This window comes from Oryctolagus cuniculus, chromosome 17, assembly GCF_051225735.1.
Source record: "Oryctolagus cuniculus isolate XC-2025 breed Fujian yellow rabbit chromosome 17, ASM5122573v1, whole genome shotgun sequence".
Taxonomy (NCBI): domain Eukaryota; kingdom Metazoa; phylum Chordata; class Mammalia; order Lagomorpha; family Leporidae; genus Oryctolagus; species Oryctolagus cuniculus.
In genome coordinates, this window is record NC_142883.1 from 1993712 (window position 1) to 2016331 (window position 22620).

The following is a 22620-nucleotide window of genomic DNA, read 5'->3' on the forward strand; positions in this document are numbered from 1 at the left end:
AACTCCTGCAAGCAAGACACAGAAGACGCCCGAAGCCGCGGTCATCAGAGATCTGCAAGTCAAAGCCACGCCCACTGGCACCGCCAGAATCCGAGCTGGGAAACAGACGCGGAGCCCCCACTGCGAAGCCCCCACTGCGGGGACCGTGAGCCATCAGCCAGCCACTGCCCATCCCCGTGACCACTCGTCAGCCCCTGACGCAGCTCCCACGGGACCCGTTACAGCCCAGGAGAGAGGACCTGAAGCTACAGAGACTGGCCCGGCAATGCCTCCAGCAGCCGAACGCACACTCACCCGGCTGTGGACAAGCGGACAGAGGACACTCGTCCACGAGGAGGAAGGGAGTACACACACACACTCACACTCACTCACCCGGCTGTGGACAAGCAGACAGAGGACACTCGTCCATGAGGAGGGAGTACACACACACACACACACACACTCACACTCACTCACCCGGCTGTGGACAGACGGACAGAGGACACTCGTCCATGAGGAGGGAGTACACACACACACTCACACACACTCACACACTCACCCGGCTGTGGACAAGCGGACAGAGGACACTCGCCCACGAGGAGGGAGTACACACACACACTCACACACACTCACCCGGCTGTGGACAAGCGGACAGAGGACACTCGTCCACGAGGAGGGAGTACACACACACACTCACACAGTCTGACACATACACACACACTCACATACACTTACACACTCACACTTACATTCACACATGCTCTCACATACATACACACTCTTACATTCACACACACAATCACTTACACATTCTCATACACTTACACATTCACAATATGCTCACACACCCACACGCTTACACACACACTTACACACTACACTCACACACTCTTACACACACTCACACACTACACTCACACACTACACACTCACACACATTTACACACTCACTACACGCACACACTACACTCACACACTCTTACACACTCACACTAACACACTACACTCTCACACACTACACTCACACACTCTCACACTAACCCACTACACACTCACACACACTTACACACTCACTCACACTCCCGCAGGCTAAGAGGAATCGGCAGACACAAAGGCCGCAGCCCCAGGAGCTCCTGCAGTGACAGCGCCCAGAGCCCCGCAGACACGGGGAGGCAGCGGCTGGGCCGGGAGCGGCAGAGGCTGGCGGCTCTGGGCCGCTTTGGAGGCTGTGACAGCGCTCTGGGGTGACGCGGAGGCGGCTGTACGGGTCTGCGGAGGTGCCCAGAACCACGGGACGCTACATCCAGGGGTGGATTGCACAGTGCGCAAGCGATACCGCAATAAAGCGCTTAACAAGAGAGAGAGAGAGAGAGAGAGAGAGAGAGAGCGAGAGCGCGCCTCGCACGAGCTGAGGGTCAGGGGAAGGCAGCGGGGCGCCCCCACCCGCGTCGAGTGCCCGGGCTCCAGCCTTCCCTCTGCCCCCTCGAAGGCACACCCCGGGAAGCAGTGACAGCAGTGTGAGGACTCGGGTCCCTGCCGCCCTAGAGGGAGGCGTGGACTGAATCCCCAGCCCTGGGCTCCAGCCCTGGCCCACATGTTGCAGGCATGCAGGGGACAGTCTGGGGCCAGCACCGTGGCACCGTGGGTTAAGTACTGCCTGCGGTGCCAGCAGCCCATATGGGCGCAGGTTCAAGTCTCAGCTGCTCCACATCTGATCCAGCCCCCTGCTAATGTGCCTGGGAAAAACAGCAGAGAATGGGCCAGTGCTTGGAGCCCTGCACCCACATGGGAGACCTGGAAGAAGCTCCTGGCTTCAGATTGGCCCAGCTCTGGCCTCGTGGCCATTTAGGGAGTGAACCAGTACATGGAAGACAGAGTTCCAGGCTCCTGACTTCGGTCTGGACCAGCTCGGGCCATTGCAGTCATTTGAGGAGTGACCAGTGGATGGAAGACCTCTCTCTCTCTCTCTGCCTTTCAAATAAATATAAATAAATACTTTTTTAAAAAGTAAAGATTTAAATAAATAAGTAAAACTGCAAAGAGCGAGACTGGGCCAAGGTAGCACGTGTGTGGCTATGACCTCATGTGACGCACAGGAGACCTTGGGGCCACCTGGAGGAGGGGTCAGCTCAGGAGTGGGGAAGGAGCAGAGCTTACAGGGCAGGAAGCGGACACCCACTCCCGACGCCGCGCGCCACGCAGGGTCTCAGACCCAGCGGCCTCACTAGCAGCCCCGAGCTGACCCACGGGAGCCCCAGCGTGTTCCCAGGAGAGGTTGGTCGGTTACCTGGCAGGCTGAGCTCACGGCTTCGATGACGCACTTCTCAAAGCTCTGGGCCACGCTGTCCTCGGGGCCTGCGGTGTCCCAGCGGGTGCTGCAGTAGGCGGAGATCTGGGCGAGCGGCCTCTCCTGCAACCGCGGAGGGCAGTGAGGGCTCCTGGGGCTGCCCACATCTCCCTGGCCCACACCCACCCGTCCCCTGGCCCCACACCCAGACCGGACCGGCACGGTTAGAATGAAATAAGAGCCGCCGGCAAAAGCAGCAAAGTCGGAGAAACTGGTCTTTTTTCCACGCCCCTGAAAGTCTACAAAGAGCCACGCAACAGCCACACAGACCAGTGAACACGAATTGGCCCACAGTCTGAATTCAAAAGGAAGAACGCTTTTGATTCTCCATGGTCACTGCGTCGGGTGAGACTCGCGTCCCCAGCAGGCCACTCAGGGCTCCTGCATGGGGGGGGCTCACCCCGTGAACTCCTGGGGTTCTGTGATGGCCAGACTCTGCAACAGCCCAACAAAACAATGAACCATTCTTCTGGGGTCAAACTCCGCAGGAAGGACCGGGGGGCGGGCGCTGAGCAGCCACAGCTAGGCTGCCGCCCGGGACCCGCATCCCACGTCAGAGCATCAGCTGGAGTCCCGGCTGCTCCACTTCCGCCCCAGCTCCCTGCTGATGCCCCTGGGAGGCAGCAGAAGACGCCCCATGCTGGGGCCCTGCACCCGCGTGGGAGACCCAGATGGAGCTCCAGGCTCCTGGCTTCAGCCCGGCCCAGCTCTGGCTGCTGTGGCCGTTTGGGGAGTGAGTCAGCAGATGGAAGACCTCTCTTCCTGTGTCCCTCCACCTTTTGAACAAATAAATTAAAAAAAAAAAAAAAAAGGCTGGCGCCGCGGCTCACTAGGCTAATCCTCCGCCTTGCGGCGCCGGCACACCGGGTTCTAGTCCCGGTCGGGGCGCCGGATTCTGTCCCGGTTGCCCCTCTTCCAGGCCAGCTTTCTGCTGTGGCCAGGGAGTGCAGTGGAGGATGGCCCAGGTGCTTGGGCCCTGCACCCCATGGGAGACCAGGAGGAAGCGCCTGGCTTTGGATGGGCGCAGCACCGGCCGTAGTGGCCATTTGGGGGGTGAACCAACGGAAGGAAGACCTTTCTCTCTGTCTCTCTCTCTCACTGTCTAACTCTGCCTGTCCAAAAAACAAACAAACAAACAAACAAAAAACACAACCAAGATGGATCTAAAACAGAAATACTAGGCGGGGGACCAGTGCCATGGCGAGGCAGGTAAAGCCACTGTGGCACCAGCACTCCACACAGGCACCAGTTCGAGTCCTGGCTGTTCCACTTCCAATGCAGCTCTCTGCTGTGGCCTGGGAAGGCAGTGGAAGATGCCCAAGTGCTTGGGCCCTGCACCCATGTGGGAGACCAAGAAGAAGCTCCTGGTAGCCAGCGCCGTGGCTCAATAGGCTAATCCTCCACCTTGCGGCGCCGGCACACCGGGTTCTAGTCCCGGTCGGGGCGCCGGATTCTGTCCCGGTTGCCCCTCTTCCAGGCCAGCTCTCTGCTGTGGCCAGGGAGTGCAGTGGAGGATGGCCCAGGTGCTTGGGCCCTGCACCCCATGGGAGACCAGGAGAAGCACCTGGCTCCTGGCTCCTGCCATCGGATCAGCGCGGTGCGCCGGCTGCAGTGGCGGCCATTGGAGGGTGAACCAACGGCAAAGGAAGACCTTTCTCTCTCTGTCTCTCTCTCTCACTGTCCACTCTGCCTATCAAAAATAAAAAAAAAAATAAATAAAAAATAAAAAATAAAAAAAAAAAAAAGAAGAAGCTCCTGGCTCCTGGCTTTGGACCTGCTCAGCTTTGGCCGTTGTGGCCATTTGAGGGTGAACCAATGGATGGACAGTTTCTCTCCATCTCTTCCCTCTCTCTCTGTAACTCTGACTTCTAAATGAATAAATAAATAAATAAATAAATAAATCTTTAAAAAAAGAAAGAAACACCAAGCTGTGATTCCTTCTACTCCCTGCCAACAAGAGGCCGGCCCTGCGCCGCTCCTATCTGTTGGCTGTTGTCGGTGCTCTGAGGCCCGCGCCCCGGCCGCCGGTACCTGTCTGAGCCTCCCCTCCAGGTCTCCCAGCAGGGACTCCTTCCAGCCCAGCTCCGCGGGGAAGCCTATTTCCACCAGCCGCCTCCAGACCTGCAAAACAAAACCCACAGGAAGGCAACAGTCACCACGCAGCTCGGGCCAGAGCCGCCCCCGACACCAGGACGGGTCCCGGGGGTGGCACGGCGAGTGCTGCACTCAGGACGCCGGGCCCACCACCCGTGGCTGTGCCGGCGGCAGTCACGGCGGCCACCTCGGCCTCCACCCCCAGGCCCCGCTGCGCCAGGCCCCACCTTGGCCACCTGCACCATGACTGTCGTTTATCGAAAGGGTTGCACTCCAGAGTTCTGTTCGTACAAAAACATTGCAAGGACACCCAAACGCGTCCCCCTGGAGCCCTGTCTCCCCCCTCTGTAAACGAGCGGCTCCCTGCTTGGCCAGGACGCCCCGTGGGGCTGCCCCGACGACCCCACCTCTCCCATCCGGGCCCAGCCCAGGGACTCTGCTGTCGCCTCCCACTTCCGGAGGCCTTTTCCTCTGATGATGGTGAGGACTGGTGAAAGCCCAGCCGCCCCCGTGGTAGACTGTCTCCCCAGCAGCTCTGTCTTCCCCTCTCCCCAGGATCTGAGTCCCACCGAAATGTCTTTGGCAAGAACCCGTCAGGTTCCACAGGAAGAGGCAGTTTCCGTACCTTCCCCGGCTGCCCCACCCAACCGCTTAGCTGCCCTCAGATGGAGCCTTTTACAGGAGCCCACAAGACCTGTTTGTGCCATCACTACCACAACACCAACACCATCAGCACCACAACCAACATCATCAACACCACCACAAACACCATCAATACCAACATCACCATCACCTCTACCACCACCACCATCACAACCACCACCACCATCACCATCACCACCATCAACAACACTGATACCATCAGCACCAACACCATCATCACCATCATCTCTACTACCAACACCATCACAACCACCAACACCATCACTATCATCACCACCAACACCACCATCACCTCTACCACCAACACCATAACTACCAACACCATCACCATCAATACCAACATCACCATCACCACCACCATGACCATCAACAACACTGATACCATCAACACCAACACCGTCATCACCATCACCTCTACCACCAACACCATCACAACCACCAACACCATCACTATCATCACCACCACTCCACCATCACACCATCACCTGTACCACCACCATTACCACAAACAGCATCACTACCACTGCACTATCACCATCACCACCAACATCACCATCACCTCTACCACCAACACCATCACCACCAACACCACCAACACCACCATCACCTCTACCACCAACACCATAACTACCAACACCATCACCATCAACACCACCAATGCCATCAACACCACAACCAACACCATCAACACCATCAACACCACAAACACCATCAATACCAACATCACCATCACCTCTACCACCACCACATCACAACCACCACCACCATCACCATCACCACCAACACTGATACCATCAACACCAACACCATCATCACCATCATCTCTACTACCAACACCATCACAACCACCAACACCATCACTATCACCACCACCAACACCACCTCTACCACCAACACCATAACTACCAACACCATCACCATCAACACCACCAACACCACCATCACCACCACCACCATCTCTACCACCAACACCATCACAACCAACACTATCACCACCACCATCATCACACTGTCACCTGTACCTCCGCCATTACCAAACACCATCACCACCACAACCACCACCAACATCAACACCACCATGACCACCATCACCATCATCTCTATCATTGCCACCATCACAACCACCATCATAACTACCATCAACATCACCACACCACCAACACCACCACCAATGATACTGTCAACACCAACACAATCAACAACACCATGATCACCATCACCTCTCTACCAACACCATCACAACCACCAAAAACACTACCACTACCACGACCATCACCACCCCCACCACGACCATCACCAACACCGATACCACAGTCACCACCATCACCAACACAACACCAACACCACCATCACTACCACCACCACTACTGAGATCCTGCTGGCCGCATGCCAGGCAAGAGGTGCGGCGGCTCCTCCCACCTGCTTGCTGTCTCCCGTGCCCCAGGAGCGGCCCTGCTGGGGGAACGGCCAGTCCTCATTCCACAGAGGGAGCACAGTGCCCACAGGCCTCAGGACGCGGTCACACGGAAGCTCAGCCGCGGCACACCCCTCCCCGGGAGCCCTGAGCAGTGTCCCGCTCCCAGCAGTCACCTGGATCTCGTCGGGGTAGGTGAACCGGACGGCAGAGAAATGCGAGTTCTTGAGCATGTTCTCCTGGAAGACCCCCTGGAGCCAGGCCCTCGTGGCGGCCAGCGTCCCCTGGAAGGCGGCCGTGCCCGAGCTCCTCCCGGCTGCCGCCCCAGGCCCCCCCACGGAGTCCTGCAAGAACGGGGGGGCTCACTTGGGCTTTTGGACACCACCATGCGTCACTTGTCCCCAGTGCCCCCTGCAGATGCCACACACAGCCCTCATGTGAAGCCCACCTTGGACAGGCTCTCTGATTTCCCCAGAAAGTTCTGGACCCAGCCAGACAGTGGGGGGAAGGATCAGCCACAGCAGCTTCCGTGAAAGGCTGAGAGCCGAGCACTCTCTGCCTGGGCGGCCAGAGGCCCAGTGGAGTAGCTGTGCCTCCTCCAGGCAGGGCCCCAGCGGCGGCCTGGCCTGCCCCTCCCCAGGTGGCCCGGTGGCTCCCAACTGGGAATGGAACATGCTGGCCCTTGCACGGCACCTTCTAGAACAATCCAGAAGTGTCCCTTGTGATCACCCAGGGCCACCTTCGGTCTTGAACTGTCGCCCAGACACACACAACTCCCCAGCAGCCAGCAGAGGTGGACAGAGAGGGGTGACCGAGAACCTTCATCTCCCTCTCTCTCCCTCCCTCTCTCTTACTCTCTCTGCCTTCCAAGTTGAGGAACATAAACAAGCATTAGCAAGAAGACGTGGACAGTGGGACTACAAGGCCTTACATCACTCTAGGCTGAGGCGCACAAACCCAAGAGGACCAATGCTGCCGGGAAATGAAGCAGCACCAGTGACGTGCGGGCCTGAGTGACAGCCAGGACAGGAAGTGCTCAGAGACGGGCGAGGCTGACTGCAGGCACAGAAGTCGGGACGACGAAGGGGTGCAGGGGAGCTGGGATCAGCCCAGGGCCCGAGAGTGCACACAGGGAGACAGGCCCACAGCCCTGCACCTGCACCTGTGGCCCTTGCTTGCTGTACCTCGGTGGGGACGGCCGGGCTTGGACGTGTGGGTTATTTAGAGAGAGAAATGGTCCCTGTCCCCTGTGAAATATGGAATCAGGGAACAAGGACGGTTATCGTGGGAGAGTCCTTGCCTGGCCTCGAGGCCCCGTGGTTTCCCTGTGGCTGTAGAGCCGAGTGAATCCCTGCCTCCCAGCTAAGTCCCAGGAGACCCAGGGCACAGACCCTGCTCTTAGGTGTCCACTAAGTATCTGAGATCTAAATCAGCCACCGTGTCGGATTCCAGCCCCCGGGGAGCGAGTGGGGAGCCCGCCCGGCAGGGTGCACATGGCATTCCAGCCCCCGGGGAGCGAGTGGGGAGCCCACCCGGCAGGGTCCACGTGGCATTCCAGCCCCCGGGGAGCGAGTGGGGAGCCCGCCCGGCAGGGTGCACGTGGCGTTCCAGCCCCCGGGGAGCGAGTGGGGAGCCCGCCCGGCAGGGTGCACGTGGCATTCCAGCCCTCAGGGAGCAAGTGGGGAGCCCGCCCGGGCAGGGTGCACGTGGCGTTCCAGCCCCCAGGGAGCGAGTGGGGAGCCTGCCCGGCAGGGTGCACGTGGCATTCCAGCCCTCAGGGAGCGAGTGGGGAGCCCGCCCGGCAGGGTGCACGTGGCGTTCCAGCCCCCGGGGAGCGAGTGGGGAGCCCGCCCGGCAGGGCGCGTCGCAGTCACCCCCACTCACCGCGGCGGGCTGCAGGACGAGCAGTTTGCACACGGCCTCCGCAGACAAGGCAGGGATCTTGTAGAACTTCTCGCTCTTGGTGATGCCGCAGGCGAGCTCATGGAGTCTCAAGCACACCGCCCGGCAGGCCTGCAGCAAGTCCTCCTGGACGATCCTGCCCCAGAGCGAGGAGAGCGTGTCCACGCCGCCGAGGACACGGGCAGCGGCCCCGAGCCCCCCGGACCAGACCCCTCCCTGGAAAATGCCGACGACTACAGCGTTCTCTCGAGCCCTGTGGTCAAACCCACGACCAGGGTGACAAGGAAGCAAGTCCTCGGGCTCTGCCCCGTCAGTGGGCAGGCGTCCAGCACGGGCGTCCGGTCTCCGCGTGGGACGCCCACTTCTCGTATCTGAGTACCTGGGTTCGAGTCCCCACTGCTCGTGTTTAGCGCCCGGGAGGCAGCCGGTGACGGCTCAAGTACCCGGGTCCCTGCCACCCACGCGCAGACCCAGGCTGAGTTCCAGACTCGGCGTCAGCGGGGCTGGGCCCTGGCTGTTGCAGGAATTTGGGGAGCGAACCAGTGCATCTCGGCAGGCACCCACAGCCCCCTTGCACTTCCACTCACTCTCGGCGCCCCGTCCCACAGGGAGACGACGTCCCACAGACGCCCGGGAGCAAACCACTGCAGGGGATGGTGCAGTCACCTTATGCATGACTCGAAGCCGACCCGACTTCCGGGTCACCCAAGGACTCAACGTTCAAGGGGTGAAGACACAGACACGGGAGGACGCGCGGGACGAAGGCCGGGTGGAAACGACCCAGGTCCCAGCAGCGGGTGTCTGTGGTTCGAAAACTGAAGATGCCAGGGCTGGCGGGGCAGAGGGCGCGGAGCACCCCTTGGGAGGCCCGGTCTCAGTCCCGGCTACTCTGCGTCCAACCCAGCCTCCTGCCACTAGGAGGCAGGGCAGACGGCCACGTGGGAGAGCCGGCTCCAGCCCTGCCTGTTGCGGCCACCTGGGGAGTGAACTGGACAGATCTCTCTCTCTCTCCGTCAGTCACTCTGCATTTCAAATCAACAAACCTTTCAACTAATTGATGGCTACAAGACTGACCCACAAGGAGAAACAGAATACACTGTGATGGACAATGGCTCTCCCGGGACAACAGTAGCATGACACTGTCAATCAAAGGGACGAGCAGTGACACTCGCAAGCCCACGGTGGGACCACGCCCTTCGCTCTTTACTCACGCGGTCTGACAGATGTCCAGCAGGTGCAGCAGCATCTGGAAGACCTTCTTGATAGCCTGCGGCAGGGAGGGGCGGAAGTAAGACGTCGATGTCTGCTGAGAACAGAATGAAGTAAACCACCCACGGGCTGGAGTCCGGCTCCTCTGCTTCCCATGGAGCTCCCGCGAAAGGCCTGGGAGAGCAGCAGGTGGCCCACGGGCTTGGATCCCCGCACCCACATGGGAGACCTGGAGGAAGCTCCTGGCTTCAGCCTGGCCCCACTCCGGCTGTGGCGCCCATTTGGGGAGTGAACCAGTGGGTGGAAGGTCTTTCTCTCTTCCTCTCTCTCTGTCACTCTGCCCTCCAAATAAATAAATAAATTGTGTTTAACTATGCCGGCGCTGTGGCATAGCGGGTTAAGTGGCTGCTGGCGGCGCCAGCATCCCATATGGGCGCCACTTCAAGTCCCGGCTGCTCCACTTCCAATCCAGCTCTCTGCTATGGCCTGGGAAAGCAGTGGAAGACGACCCAACTCAAATCCACTCCTAGCTCCAAGGAGCAAGGGCCGCCCCAGGCCAGGCCGCCCCCTGCCGCAGCCCGAGGGCCCAGTGCAGACCACGCACCTTTGTGTTCAGGTACCCGACCCAGGAATGTTCCTGCAGCCGGTAGGCAGTCCCCAGGAAACAGTCCAGGACCCGGGCAGGACAGCCAGTCAGGTGCTCGGCGAAGTTCTCCATGTAGTGCACCAGCTGCCCCAGAGGAAGCAAACTAAACCAGGAGCGGAAGAGATACTGATCCAGGCCCAGCAAGTGCTGGTTCCGTTCCATGACCTGAAGCAGCTGGTTCCTGTGCAGAGGAAACAGACCTGAACCAGGACTGACAACCAGGGGCACACGAGAACACAGAACTCCAGTGGGGCCGCCTGCAGCACCACATCACACGTGAGCGCTGGTTCAAGTCCCGGCTGCTCCACTTCCCATCCAGTTCCTTGCTAAAGCACCTGGGAAGGCAGTGGAAGGTGGCCCAGGTGCTTGGGCCCCTGCGCCCACGTGGGAGACCCGGAAGAAGCTCCTGGCTCCTGGCTTCAGATCAGCACAGCTCCTGCCATTGCGGCCAACTGGGGAGTGAACCAGCAGAGGGAAGACCTCTCTCTGCCTTTCGAATAGGTAAATAAATCTTTTAAAAATATAAAGCACAACCTTGTTTAAACTATAAAATCACATTATAAGGTCATATACTTAATTTTTTCTTACTCTGACATTTAAAATTTTATCTATTTATTTAGAAGGCAGAGAGACAAATAGAGAGAGTAAGAAACAGAGGGAATCTGCCATCCACTGTTTTACTCCCCAAACGGCCACACCGGCCAGGGCTGGGCCAGGCCGAAGCCGGGAGCCTGAACCTCCATCCGGGTCCCCCATGTGGGAGTCAGGGGCTCAAGCGCTCGGCCCGTCTTCCACCACCTTGCCAGTTTGTTGTCAGGCAGCCGGGCAGGAAGCGGAGCAGCCAGAACTGGAACCGGAGCTCACAGGGGATGCAGGCAGCGGCTCAACCCGGTGCCGCGGGCCCTGGGATGACCTCTGTAACTGTAACGAAATGAACTCAGTATTTAGTAGGACCATCCCCCACCCCAGCCCGTGGTGTGGCTCTGTGTGTGCGATCACTCTCCTGTGACGCAGGGGAGGCCCTGCTGTGTGGCCGAGGTCAGGGTCTGTCCCCCGCCCACTGCGCTGCCCGGAGCCCACACCGGGCGAGGCGCACACAGAGCCTGTCACAGCACTTCCGCCCTCAGGAATTCATCTCAAGGCGACAGCTGCACGGGCGGAGCTCCCCAGCGGGACGGTGCCCAGGTGCCCAGGAACAAGCGGCCGGCTGAGGAGTCGCCGACCTTCACGCCTTAGGCGGACACGGGCAGCCCTGCTCCAGCCGGGCAGGCAAAGCTGTTCCCGGGGCACTGGTCAGTGCAGGACAAACAAGGCTCCGCGGAGCTGGCTCTCTAAGCCCACGCAGCCTGACCGTCCCAGGCGCACAGAGCGCGAGGCGCTGTCGTCAGCCGCGGGCCCCCCGGTGCGGGGGCACCCTGAGGGGAAGGATCCGGCCCCACTCGGCCACTTACGGCTCTGGCGTCTTCTCCCGGAACGGACAGAAGGAGATGCCCTGGAGGGCCGCCCAGCTGTCCTCGGGCTGGCTGGCCACGTCCCTGCTGGGCGGCGACAGCTCCATGAAGTAGTGCAGGACGGGCAGCACGGCCAGCCAGGAGTCCACCTTGCTCTCCATGCACCTCTGACACAGGTTCACCAAGAACATTCGCCAGCTGCAGGCACGGGGGACGCCGCGGTGAGCCGACGTCGGCCGTGTGGGGCCCGCCCCGCGGGGAGGTGAGCACCGCATGGCTGCGGGCTGGGGTGCTCCAGTGGGACCCTGGACACCGGGCAATCCCCACCGCAAACGCTGCAGAGCTGCTTCCCCCGCCCCCCAGGGAGAGCAGAGAGCCGAGGGCTGTGCTGCAGGGCGAGGCTGGGCCCAGGCCGCCAGGCCACTGCCGATCTGAGCACCGGGCAGTGCCAAGGCCGGGGCAGCCTGCAGAGCCCGGGCGTCCTCGTCCTTCCAAACACGTGCGCTCACTCCGCACATGGCCCGGGGGCACACGCTAACCCCGCGCGCCTCCTCGCTGGCGCTCCCCACCCCCAGTGTTAAAACCCCTGAAACCAGATGTCCCAGCAAGAGCTGCCGCTCATGGAGGCCCCGAATGTCACTCTCAGGTTCCACCAATCAGAGCTGCAGACCAGACTGGAAAGAGGCGGGCTCAGGGAGGCCCCCAGGCAGCCTCCCTGGCACAGGCCCTGGCCTTGTCACCTCCGACCCTTCCAGGCCGGTGACAATCATGCTCTGCAAGCACAGGGCACGGGCAGTGCCGTGGGCGAACATCTGGGCTGCTCCCAGGAAGTCCCCAGACCCTGTGCACCGCGGGGCTTCCCAGAGGCAGGGCGGCCGATAGTGCGAATGGCTTCAGGCACAAACACGGCAGAGGAAGGGCGCTGGCCACCCCGCGGGGGGACCCTGGCGTGCCCGGCCACTCCAGGGCTGGCACCTGCTCTTGTAGGCAAAGGCAGGTCAGCGAGGCAGCCGCGCACGGCAGCACCGACGTACCTGTGCAAGGTTCCGGGGAAGTGACTGAGGTCGTGATGGAGGGCGTCGGCGCTGCGGGCACCCGGCACGAGCAGGCGGCAGAGCAGGCCCAGGTCACTCGGTGGGAGGCACAGGTCAAACTTCTCCACCGAGAAAAGGATGATCAGGCCCATCCTCAGCTTGCTGCTCACCGGGCCGTCGCCGGGCGCGTGCTCGCCGCCTTTTCCCTCCAGGAACGGTGCCATCTGCTTCTTCAGATACTGCCACAGGTCCTCCTTCACCTGGGCCCAGGAGGAAGACGCGGGCGTCACGGGGCCGCCCGCAGCCGGACCCCGCGCAGAGCACGGCTCTGCCTCCCCCAGCTCCTCCCCTCGGCTCCCGGAGAGCCAGGCAGCAGGGCGGCAGGAGCAGTTGTACCATCACCTCCAAGGTGGCTCCAAGTCTGCCTAAAACTGCCTGGGCCAGGCCGCACTGCGCTGGGGCTGAGGGGCAGTAAGGGGGCCTCTACCCCTCATGTCCACTCTGCCCAAGGCCCGGGGGAACCAGTACTGGGCAGGACTCGCGGGGACAAGGAAGAAGGGCACAGGCTGACAAGTGCTCCCGGGCAGGACGGACTGACTGGCCAGGAAGTCAGGGTTCACGTGACCACCAGCAGGTGGGGGAGGCTGCCCGCCCGGCAGGTGGGAGAGGCTGCCCGCCCAGCAGGTGGGGGAGGCTGCCCGCCCGGCAGGTGGGAGAGGCTGCCCGCCCGGCAGGTGGGGGAGGCTGCCCGCCCGGCAGGTGGGGCTGCTGGCGGCTGGAGTGAAGCCTGGGGCCCGGCGCTGCCCCGTGGTGGGTTTAGCCACTGCTTATGACGCCCGCATCCCATATGGGCGCTGGCTCGAGTCCCGGCTGCTCCACTTCAGATCCAGCTCCCTGCAAATGCACCTGGAGAGGCAGCAGAAGACGGCCCGAGCGCCTGGACCCCTGCACCGCCGTGGGAGACCAGGACGGACTCCTGGCTCCTGGCTTTGGCCTGGCGCAGCAGACGGGCGCTCTTCCCCGCCGGTACCTGCGCCTCCTCGTACTGCAGTGACCTCCAGGGCTGGGCTTGGCCCTCGTACACCATGGGCACGCGGACGACGGCGTAAAACTGCTGCAGCTGCGTGAAGAAGCTGCCGAGGTTGACGGGGCTCCAGGGCTGCAGGACGCTGAAGATGCTGTCCAGCATGACGCCGGCCGCCAGCTGCTTCCCGCGCACCAGGTCCTTCCGCGTGTTGTCCGTGAATTTATCCAGCAACTTCCGAATCTTCCCGGGCGGCCTCATGCGGATGATGTCGTCGTACTGGTGCCAGTCTGGGGGACGCCAGAGCCAGGCTGTAGGCGGGACGCCCAGGGCCCGGCGCGAGGCAGAGACACAGAGACAGCGGCCGGGAAGGGAGGGGCGGGAGACTCAGGGCCGCTGGACTCGCTCCCCCCGGCTACTGGGGGTCTGACCCCTGGAGGGGGACAGGCAGGCAAAGAGTCCACGGCCACGGAATCTCTGTGTGACCGGCAGGCAGGCCCAGCAAAGACGTCCCTTAAAACGTGAGCTCGCCAGGTGGCACGTGCGCCCATTCCTCCACCCCACAAAGGATGCCCAGTCCCGGCGGCCGCACACGGAGCCCCCGGCACAGCCGCCTGCTCGGGACAAGGGCTGAACCCCTGGCTCCGGGCACAAGCGGCAAATAACAGCAGTGTGGGCGGGAAGGGCCGAGAGCACGGGGCACTCCCCAGAAGACGGGAGACGGACGAGAGCAACGCCACGGTCAGAGGCCACGGGGACACAGGCAGACAGAAGCAGAGAGAGGACAGGCGGAGGGCGCAGTGGCCGGCTGCCCAGCTCCGCCCCGCCCCGCCTGGGGGCCGCCTCCTCGGTGACACCTGCCCAGGCCCCGGGTCAGCCCCCGGCCTCCTGCTCTTTCAATGGGGCCATCTCCAGTGCCACAGAAGCCACAGCTCTCTCTGGGCCACCCTGGGCAGCCTCCCACCCTGGCCGGGGAGCTGGCTTCTCAGTCCACCACCCAGGACAGAAACAGCGCTCAGAAACGCACCAAATCGCGGAAGCTGGACAGAGTCACCGGGGCGGCTCTGGGCCCGGGGACTCACGGGGCGAGGCCTCTGCCCTTCTGTGCCCGCTAACCAACGCTCAGGACGCAGACACGACAAACAAGACCCTGGAGACACGGACTCCCGAGGACACAGATGCACAGAGAAGAGGAAAGCCAGCCCACGATGCCCGGCTCCCCCGACCAACGGCGCGTGTCCAGGCACAGAGGGGAGCTGAGGGCGGCACGAGGGGCGCAGGCAGACACCAGGGCTGGGGACAGAGGGCCCAGGAACGGCCAGGAGAACCGCAGAGGGCCCTGGCGCTCCCGACAGCCCCAGCGGGGCGGGCGCAGGTGTCGGCTCTCCCCGGGCCGTCCGTCCGTCTGTCCGTGGGGGAACCTCGGGCAGGGTCGTCCCCACGGCCCCGGCTCACCTCCCGAGCCCACGAGGGCGGACTTCACGCACAGGCAGCGGTTCACGTGCTCGCCCCACCTCTGCTGCTGCTTGTAGATGAACTCGTATTCCGCGGAGTCTTTGCCGCGGTGGACGACGTACTTGTAGGGGATGGCCGTGTTCAGGTGCTGCCTGGAGATGACCAAGCTGCCTTCGATGAGGGACCCGTTCTCGTGCAAGTCCCTGCAAACACAGGATGCCAGCCGGTCACCCCCCGACCCCAGCCCGGAAGCCTGAGTTCCTCACGCTGCCACAGCACCGGGCGCAGACCCAGCGCTAGCAACCAAAGCCAACCGGAGCAGTGCTTCCAAAACAAGACACGGGTCCCAGACGGGCCCGAGGGGATACTGCCCCGAGCTGGGCACCTTACTGAGCGAGCATGAGGTCATCCACAGGTTTCCGTGATGGGCTGCTGTGTGCACGGGGCCCTCCGTGTACTGACCGGGGAGCTGTGTGCACTGGGCTCTCCATGTACTCCTGGGGAGCCGTGTGCGTGGGGCCCTCCGTGTACTGACTGGGGAGCTGTGTGCACGGGGCCCTCCGTGTGCACACGTGCTGTGTGCGCAGGGCCCTCCATGTGTGCACGTGTGCTGTGTGTGCGGGGCCCTCCATGTACTGACTGGGGAGCTGTGTGCGTGGGTCCCTCCGTGTACTGACCTGGGGAGCCGTGTGCGCGGGGCCCTCTGTATTCACATGTGCTGTGTGTGCGGGGCCCTCCAAGTGCATGTGTGCTGTGTGCACAGGGCCCTCCGTGTACTGACCGGGGAGCCGTGTGCACTGGGCTCTCCATGTACTCCTGGGGAGCCATGTGCGTGGGGCCCTCCGTGTGCACACGTGTTGTGTGCGCAGGGCCCTCCATGTGTGCACGTGTGCTGTGTGTGCGGGGCCCTCCATGTGTGCACGTGTGCTGTGTGTGCGGGTCCCTCCGTGTGCACGTGTGCTGTGTGCGCGGGGCCCTCCGTGTGCACATGTGCTGTGTGCGCAGGGCCCTCCGTGTGCACGTGTGCTGTGTGTGCGGGTCCCTCCATGTGCACGTGTGCTGTGTGTGCGGGGCCCTCCGTGTGCACGTGTGCTGTGTGCGCGGGGCCCTCCGTGTGCACATGTGCTGTGTGCGCAGGGCCCTCCGTGTGCACGTGTGCTGTGTGTGCGGGTCCCTCCATGTGCACGTGTGCTGTGTGTGCGGGGCCCTCCGTGTGCTCACTTAGGTGCCGTGTGCGCGGGGCCCTCCGTGTGCACGTGTGCTGTGTGCGTGGGGCCCTCCATGTGCTCACTTAGGTGCCGTGTGCACGGGGCCCTCTGTATTCACATGTGCTGTGTGTGCGGGGCCCTCCGTGTGCACGTGTGCTGTGTGTGCGGGGCCCTCCGTGTGCACGTGTGCTGTGTGTGCGGGGCCCTCCAAGTGCATGTGTGCTGTGTGCGCGGGGCCCTCCTTGTGCACACGTGCTGTGTGCGTGGGGCCCTGCATGTGCTCACCTGGTGTAGTTCATCTCGCACACATCCGTCCACTTGGTCTTTCCCAGCTCCTCTCCTCCCCTGATGAACACTTTGTGGTGGCTGGGGTCAAAGTCGAAGTTTTTAGAGAGGATAGCGTGGAAGTACACCGTGACTCCCTCGCCGGGGCTCAGCCCGCTGCAGGGAGGCCAAGACGGAGACCCGGTCATGTCCAGTCCCGCCCACAACCTGTGCACACGCACACACACGCGTCCACGCATGCACACGCCCATGTGTGCACACACATGCCCCGCTTGTCTTCCCTTAAAAAGATTTACTCGTCTATTTATTTATTTAATAGGCAGAGAGAGAGAGGTCTTCCACCCACTGGTTCACTCCCCAAATGGCCACTACAGCCGGGGCTGGGCCAGGCCGAAGCCAGGAGCCCGGAACTCCATCCGGGTCTCCCACGTGGGTGCAGGGGCCCAAGGGTGAATGGGCCAAATTCCACTGCTTTCCCAGGCCATGGCAGGGAGCTGGAGACGGGAAGTGGAGCAGCTGGGACTCGAACCGGCGCCCACGTGGGATGGCGGCTTCATATGTGCAGCTTTACCTGCTGTGCCGCAGCGCGCCCCGCTCTGCAGCTGCATCCCAGGCACCATCAGGAAAGGGCTACAGATGCCCCGCCCGCGCCGCCCCGCGCTCGGCCCCGGCCCCGCCCGCCCCGGCCGGCCACACCCACCTCTCCGGGGCCTCCCGGGCGCCCCCCTCCTGGCTCCTCTCGCTCCTCAGAGCAGCCGCACAATTTCTGCTGCTTCCTTCCGGCCTCTTCGGGGCCTCCAGCTTTGCCGGCTTGTTTTTCTGCGTTTTGTCTCCGGTCACAGCTGTGGCGTCCTGGGCTTCAGCTTCCTGGAGCCGGGAACCAACGCCGAGCCTAAGGCCTGCCCTCCGCTCCTCCACTCCCCCTGCAGGAACCTTCCCAGGCCTCCAGCCCCTCTCCCGCCCACCACACTCCACCACAGGGCCTTTGCACAAGTCATCCTCGGGCCGCCCACCCTCCCACTCCCCGCCTCTGCCCCCACGGCGTCTCCCCGGGGCTCTGCTTGGCTCCCGGCACTCGCCCTGCCCGGCCGGCTCCCTTCTCCCTCTGCAAGGGTGGAGGCTCGGGAGAGGAACAGACAGCAGCAGCCAGGAGGCCCCCCAGGAGGCCCGGCCTGGCCGGGAGCAGCTGCCCTACCTGGCCCTGTTTCTGGGAAGCGGGGGCACTCGCTGGCGGCGGCTTGGTTTCCTGGGCCTTGCTGTTCACCTCCTCGCCAGCGCCGGCAGCTGGCTGAGCTCTAGCCTCAACAGCCTGCAAGAGAGAGGGCTCAGGGCCGGCGCTGTGGCTCCGTGGCTTAAAGCCGCGACCTGCAGCTCCAGCAGCCCCTATGGGCGCCGGTTCGAGTCCTGGCTGCTCCACGTCCAAATCCACTCCCTGCTAAGGCGCCTGGGAAAAGCCGTGGAAGATGGCCCAAGGGCTTGGGCCCCAGCACCCACGTGAGAGATCTGGAAGAAGCACCTGACTTCTGGCTTTGGCCTGGCCCAGTCCTGGCTGTTGCGGCCACTTGGGGAGTGAGCCAGCAGATGGAAGACCTCTCTCTCTCTCTCTCCTAGAATCCCTAACTCTGCCTTTCAAATAAATGAATCTTCATGAAGAAAGAACCCAGCGCCAGGGTGGGCACATGGTTCTGCAGTTGAGACGCCCACACCCGCCCAGGGTGCCTGGGTTCTGTCCCCGCCGGGGTCCTGGGCCAGCTGCCTGCTGACATTCACCCTCAGGGCTCGAGTCCTGGGAGACCGGGATGGAGCCCCGGGCCCCGGCGTCCTCCTGGCCCAGCCCTGCCTCAGCTGGTGTGCACTTTTGGGGACTGAACCAGTGGAAGGCAGACCTCCTTCTCTCTTTCAAATACATTAAATTAAAATTTTAATGAAAAATTAGAAATCTTTAAGAAGGGAGCTGGTTAAGCTGCCAGCATCCCATGTGAGTGCCGGTTCAAGTCCCGGCTGCCCCACTTCCGATCCACCTGGGGAAGCAGCGGCAGACGGCCCAGTGCTCAGGCCCCGGCACCCACGTGGGAGACTCGGATGGAGTCCCTGACTCCTGGCTGGAGCCCTGCCCAGCCCCGGCTGTAGTGGACATCGGGGAGCCGATCAGCAATGGAGGACCTCGCTCGCGCTCTGCCTTTCAAATAACCTTTTTTTGTTTTGCTTTTTTGACAGGCAGAGTGGACAGTGAGAGAGAGAGACAGAGAGAAAGGTCTTCCATTTGCCGTTGGTTCACCCTCCAATGGCCGCCACGGCTGGCACACTGTGGCCCGCACACCGCGCTGGTCCGAAGGCAGGAGCCAAGTGCTTCTCCTGGTCTCCCATGGGGTGCAGGGCCCAAGCACCTGGGCCATCCTCCACTGCACTCCCGGGCCACAGCAGAGAGCTGGCCTGGAAGGGGCAACCGGGACAGAATCCGGCGCCCCGACCAGGACTAGAACCCGGGGTGCCGGCGCCGCTAAGTGGAGGATTAGCCTAGTGAGCCGCGGCGCCGGCCTCAAATAACCTTCTAAAATAAGCAAAGAGCCCAGGAGCTCAGAGCCCAGGAGCCCGTGTCTCAGCTCACAAGGCCAGCACCTGCCACAGGCCTGGGTGTGGGCGCCCCTTCCCTGGCCCCCTCCCAGGGAGCAGGCCCCTGAGGACCCCTCTGGGACAAGGAAGGGACGTGGGAGCTGCATGACACAGCAGAGGGGCGGGGGCACCCTGCCATCCCTGGCCACCTCCGCCCGGTGACTCACCCCGGAGGCGGGGGCCCGCTCCGGCCGCCTGGCTGGCTGCGGCTCGCTCCTGGGTCCTTGCCCGGGCTCAGCGTCGTCCCGCGGCGACTCTGCCGGAAGGAGCTCCCGGGCAGCAGTGGCAGCAGCCTGGCTGGGCCCCGCCCCGGAGAGGCCTCTGCCCCCGAGGGGATGGCCGGGGTCCAGGCCCGCCCCTTCGCACAGGTCCTGGGGTCTGGGACGGCTGTCCCCCGGGGCCGGCTCCTCGGGGCCTGTGCCCTGCAGCGGCGGCTGGGGCCGGGCTGTGTCCTGGGGCACCAGACTGGAGGGGCCGGGGGCAGGCAGGGGCGAGGGGCCCGGCGCTGAGGAAGCAGCACTGCCCTGATTCTTCTTCCTTTTCTTCTTACTCTGAATGGAACGAGAGCTCCATCAGTGTGCGGCTCGGCCGCCACGCTCTCCCCGTGCCCGTGCGGCACTTGGCGCGACCGCACCCCCATCCCTGCACCAAGGCCGCGACAGGCAGGGCTCAGGCACCAGCGGCCGCCAGCGCCGGCCCCACACTTCGTTCTGCAACAAGAAACCGAACTAAAGCAGAGGACAAGGGGCCGGTGCTGTGGCGTAGCGGTTAAAGCCGCAGCCTCCAATGCCGGCATCCCATATGGGCACTGGCTCAAGTCCCGCTGCTCCACTTTTTTTTTTTTTAATATTTATTTATTTACTTGAGAGGTAGAGTTACAGACAGAGAGAGAGGCTTTCCATCCGCTGGTTCACTCCCCAGAGGCCGCAACGGCTGGGCCGATCTGAGGCCAGGAGCCAGGAGCTTCTTCCCGGTCTCCCACGTGGGTACAGGGGCCCAAGCGCTTGGGCCATCTTCCACTGCTTTCCCAGGACATAGCAGAGAGCTGGATGGGAAGTGGAGCAGCCGAGACTAGAACCGGCGCCCATACGGGATGCCGGCACCGCAAGGCGAGCCTTTACCCGCTACGCCACAGCGCCAGCCCCTGCTCCACTTCTGGTCCAGCTCCCTGCTAATGCACCTGGGAAGGCAGCAGAAGACGGTCAAGTGCTTCGGCCTCTGCACCCAAGTGGGAGACTCGGATGGCGCTCTTGGATCCTGGCTTCAGCCTGGCCCAGCCCTAGCCATTGCGGCCATTTTGGGGAGTGAATCAGCAGATGGAAGAACGAACTCTCTCTCCTTCTCTGTCACTCTGCCTTTCAAATAAATCTTAAAAAAGAGAAAGAAAGAAAGAAAAGGAGCAAGGACTCTGAGTAGCCCCCTCCTGCAGCCGACACTCTCCAGCGAAGTGACCACGGAAGTGACCCACGGAAGACCTCGCCCACACACACAGCGCCCGGCAGGGCTGGGAGGGACCTGGGACTCTGTGTTCCCTAGAGGGACCCACGCTGTGAGCGGCAAACCCAGGGAGGGCGGCGCAGCCCTGGCCGGTCCCTTCACCCCACCCCCACCCCCCACCACGGCACCAGGACCACCTGGACGGTGACTGACAGGTGTGGGGCCAGGCCAGGGCAGCAGCAGCCACAGCCGCAGCCCTACATGAGTGTGCTCAAATCAACGGGCTTCGCCTTCCACACCTGTCTGCTGGGGGGGGGGGGCAGCACAAGGCCCCCACAGCGTGGGCGTGGGGCTTCGTCCTCTCACCCAGAGTGAACCCCCAGGTCAGCACAGCCCAGAGTGCTCTGCTCACTGCCCTCGCCCAGCCCCGGGACGGGAGATTCGGAACCACATTCTGTTCCTGCACACAAGGCTCATGCAGTCCCTCACAACACACACAGACACATCCCAACAGACACATCCCACACAGACACACCACAGCAGGCCACACGCCAGACACAGCCCGGCACCGAGCGCCCATCGGCCCCAGACCCCAAAGCAGCACCACACGCACCGCTCAGTCACAGCCCAGAGCTGTCACTGCCCCCGCCCCCCAAGAACACAGAGCAGCCCGCAGGGCCCAGCAGAAAGGCCAGTGGGGACCGGCAAGCTGCACACAGCCGTGTGCGTGAGCACAGGGCTCGGGGAGCCGGGAGCTGACCCCCCATCCACAGCACGGGGCTCGGGGAGCCGGGAGCTGACCCCCATCCACAGCACGGGGCTCGGGGAGCCGGGAGCTGACCCCCCATCCACAGCACGGGGCTCGGGGGAGCCGGGAGCTGACCCCCCATCCACAGCACGGGGCTCGGGGAGCCGGGAGCTGACCCCCCATCCACAGCACGGGGCTCGGGGGAGCCGGGAGCTGACCCCCCATCCACACCACGGGGCTTGGGGGAGCCAGGAGCTGACCCCCCATCCACACCATGGGGCTTGGGGAGCCAGGAGCTGACCCCCATCCACAGCACGGGGCTCGGGGAGCCGGGAGCTGACCCCCATCCACACCACGGGGCTCGGGGGAGCCGGGAGCTGACCCCCCATCCACACCACGGGGCTCGGGGAGCCGGGAGCTGACCCCCATCCACACCACGGGGCTCGGGGAGCCGGGAGCTGACCCCCCATCCACAGCACGGGGCTCGGGGAGCCGGGAGCTGACCCCCCATCCACACCATGGGGCTCGGGGAGCCGGGAGCTGACCCCCCATCCACAGCACGGGGCTCGGGGAGCCGGGAGCTGACCCCCCATCCACAGCACGGGGCTCGGGGAGCCGGGAGCTGACCCCCCATCCACAGCACGGGGCTCGGGGAGCCGGGAGCTGACCCCCCATCCACAGCACGGGGCTCGGGGAGCCGGGAGCTGACCCCCCATCCACACCATGGGGCTCGGGGAGCCGGGAGCTGATCCCCCATCCACAGCACGGGGCTCGGGGAGCCGGGAGCTGACCCCCCATCCACAGCATGGGGCTCGGGGAGCCGGGAGCTGATCCCCCATCCACACCACGGGGCTCGGGGAGCCCGGAGCTGACCCCCAATCCACACCACGGGGCTCGGGGAGCCCGGAGCTGACCCCTCCCACTCTCCCCTCCTCCCCCTCCTGAACAGGTCAGGCTTTGGCGAGGGCCTTGCCGAGACCACCCCCGATCCTGTCCAGTTCGTCCAAGACAGCGAGGGCTCAGCCTTTGAGGAAGGGTGGCCCGCGGCCAGCGCGCTGCCTTGCACCTGCCCCTGCCCGAGCAGGCAGAGGCCTCCGGGCAGCGGCTGTGC

At 63.2% G+C, this 22620-nt stretch overlaps 1 protein-coding gene across 2 annotated transcripts in view; it reads right to left on the reverse strand.

Annotated features, from left to right (window-relative positions):
• The window catches only part of RNF213 (ring finger protein 213), a 98802-nt gene that overhangs the window by 68593 nt on the left and 7589 nt on the right, over positions 1–22620 (reverse strand). The window contains exons 4-17 of one of the 2 annotated variants that reach the window (XM_070060184.2): positions 19492–19875; positions 17907–18020; positions 17412–17578; positions 16712–16867; positions 15219–15421; positions 13770–14053; positions 12740–12999; positions 11706–11903; positions 10213–10435; positions 9611–9666; positions 8382–8535; positions 6674–6841; positions 4358–4447; positions 2267–2389 (exon numbers count right to left, since the gene is read on the reverse strand). In XM_070060184.2, coding sequence (XP_069916285.2) covers positions 2267–2389; positions 4358–4447; positions 6674–6841; positions 8382–8535; positions 9611–9666; positions 10213–10435; positions 11706–11903; positions 12740–12999; positions 13770–14053; positions 15219–15421; positions 16712–16867; positions 17412–17578; positions 17907–18020; positions 19492–19875 — 2580 coding nt within the window. Of the gene's footprint in view, positions 1–2266; positions 2390–4357; positions 4448–6673; positions 6842–8381; positions 8536–9610; positions 9703–10212; positions 10436–11705; positions 11904–12739; positions 13000–13769; positions 14054–15218; positions 15422–16711; positions 16868–17411; positions 17579–17906; positions 18021–19491; positions 19876–22620 lie in introns of both variants that reach the window. The other variant, XM_070060183.2, reaches the window with a different exon arrangement.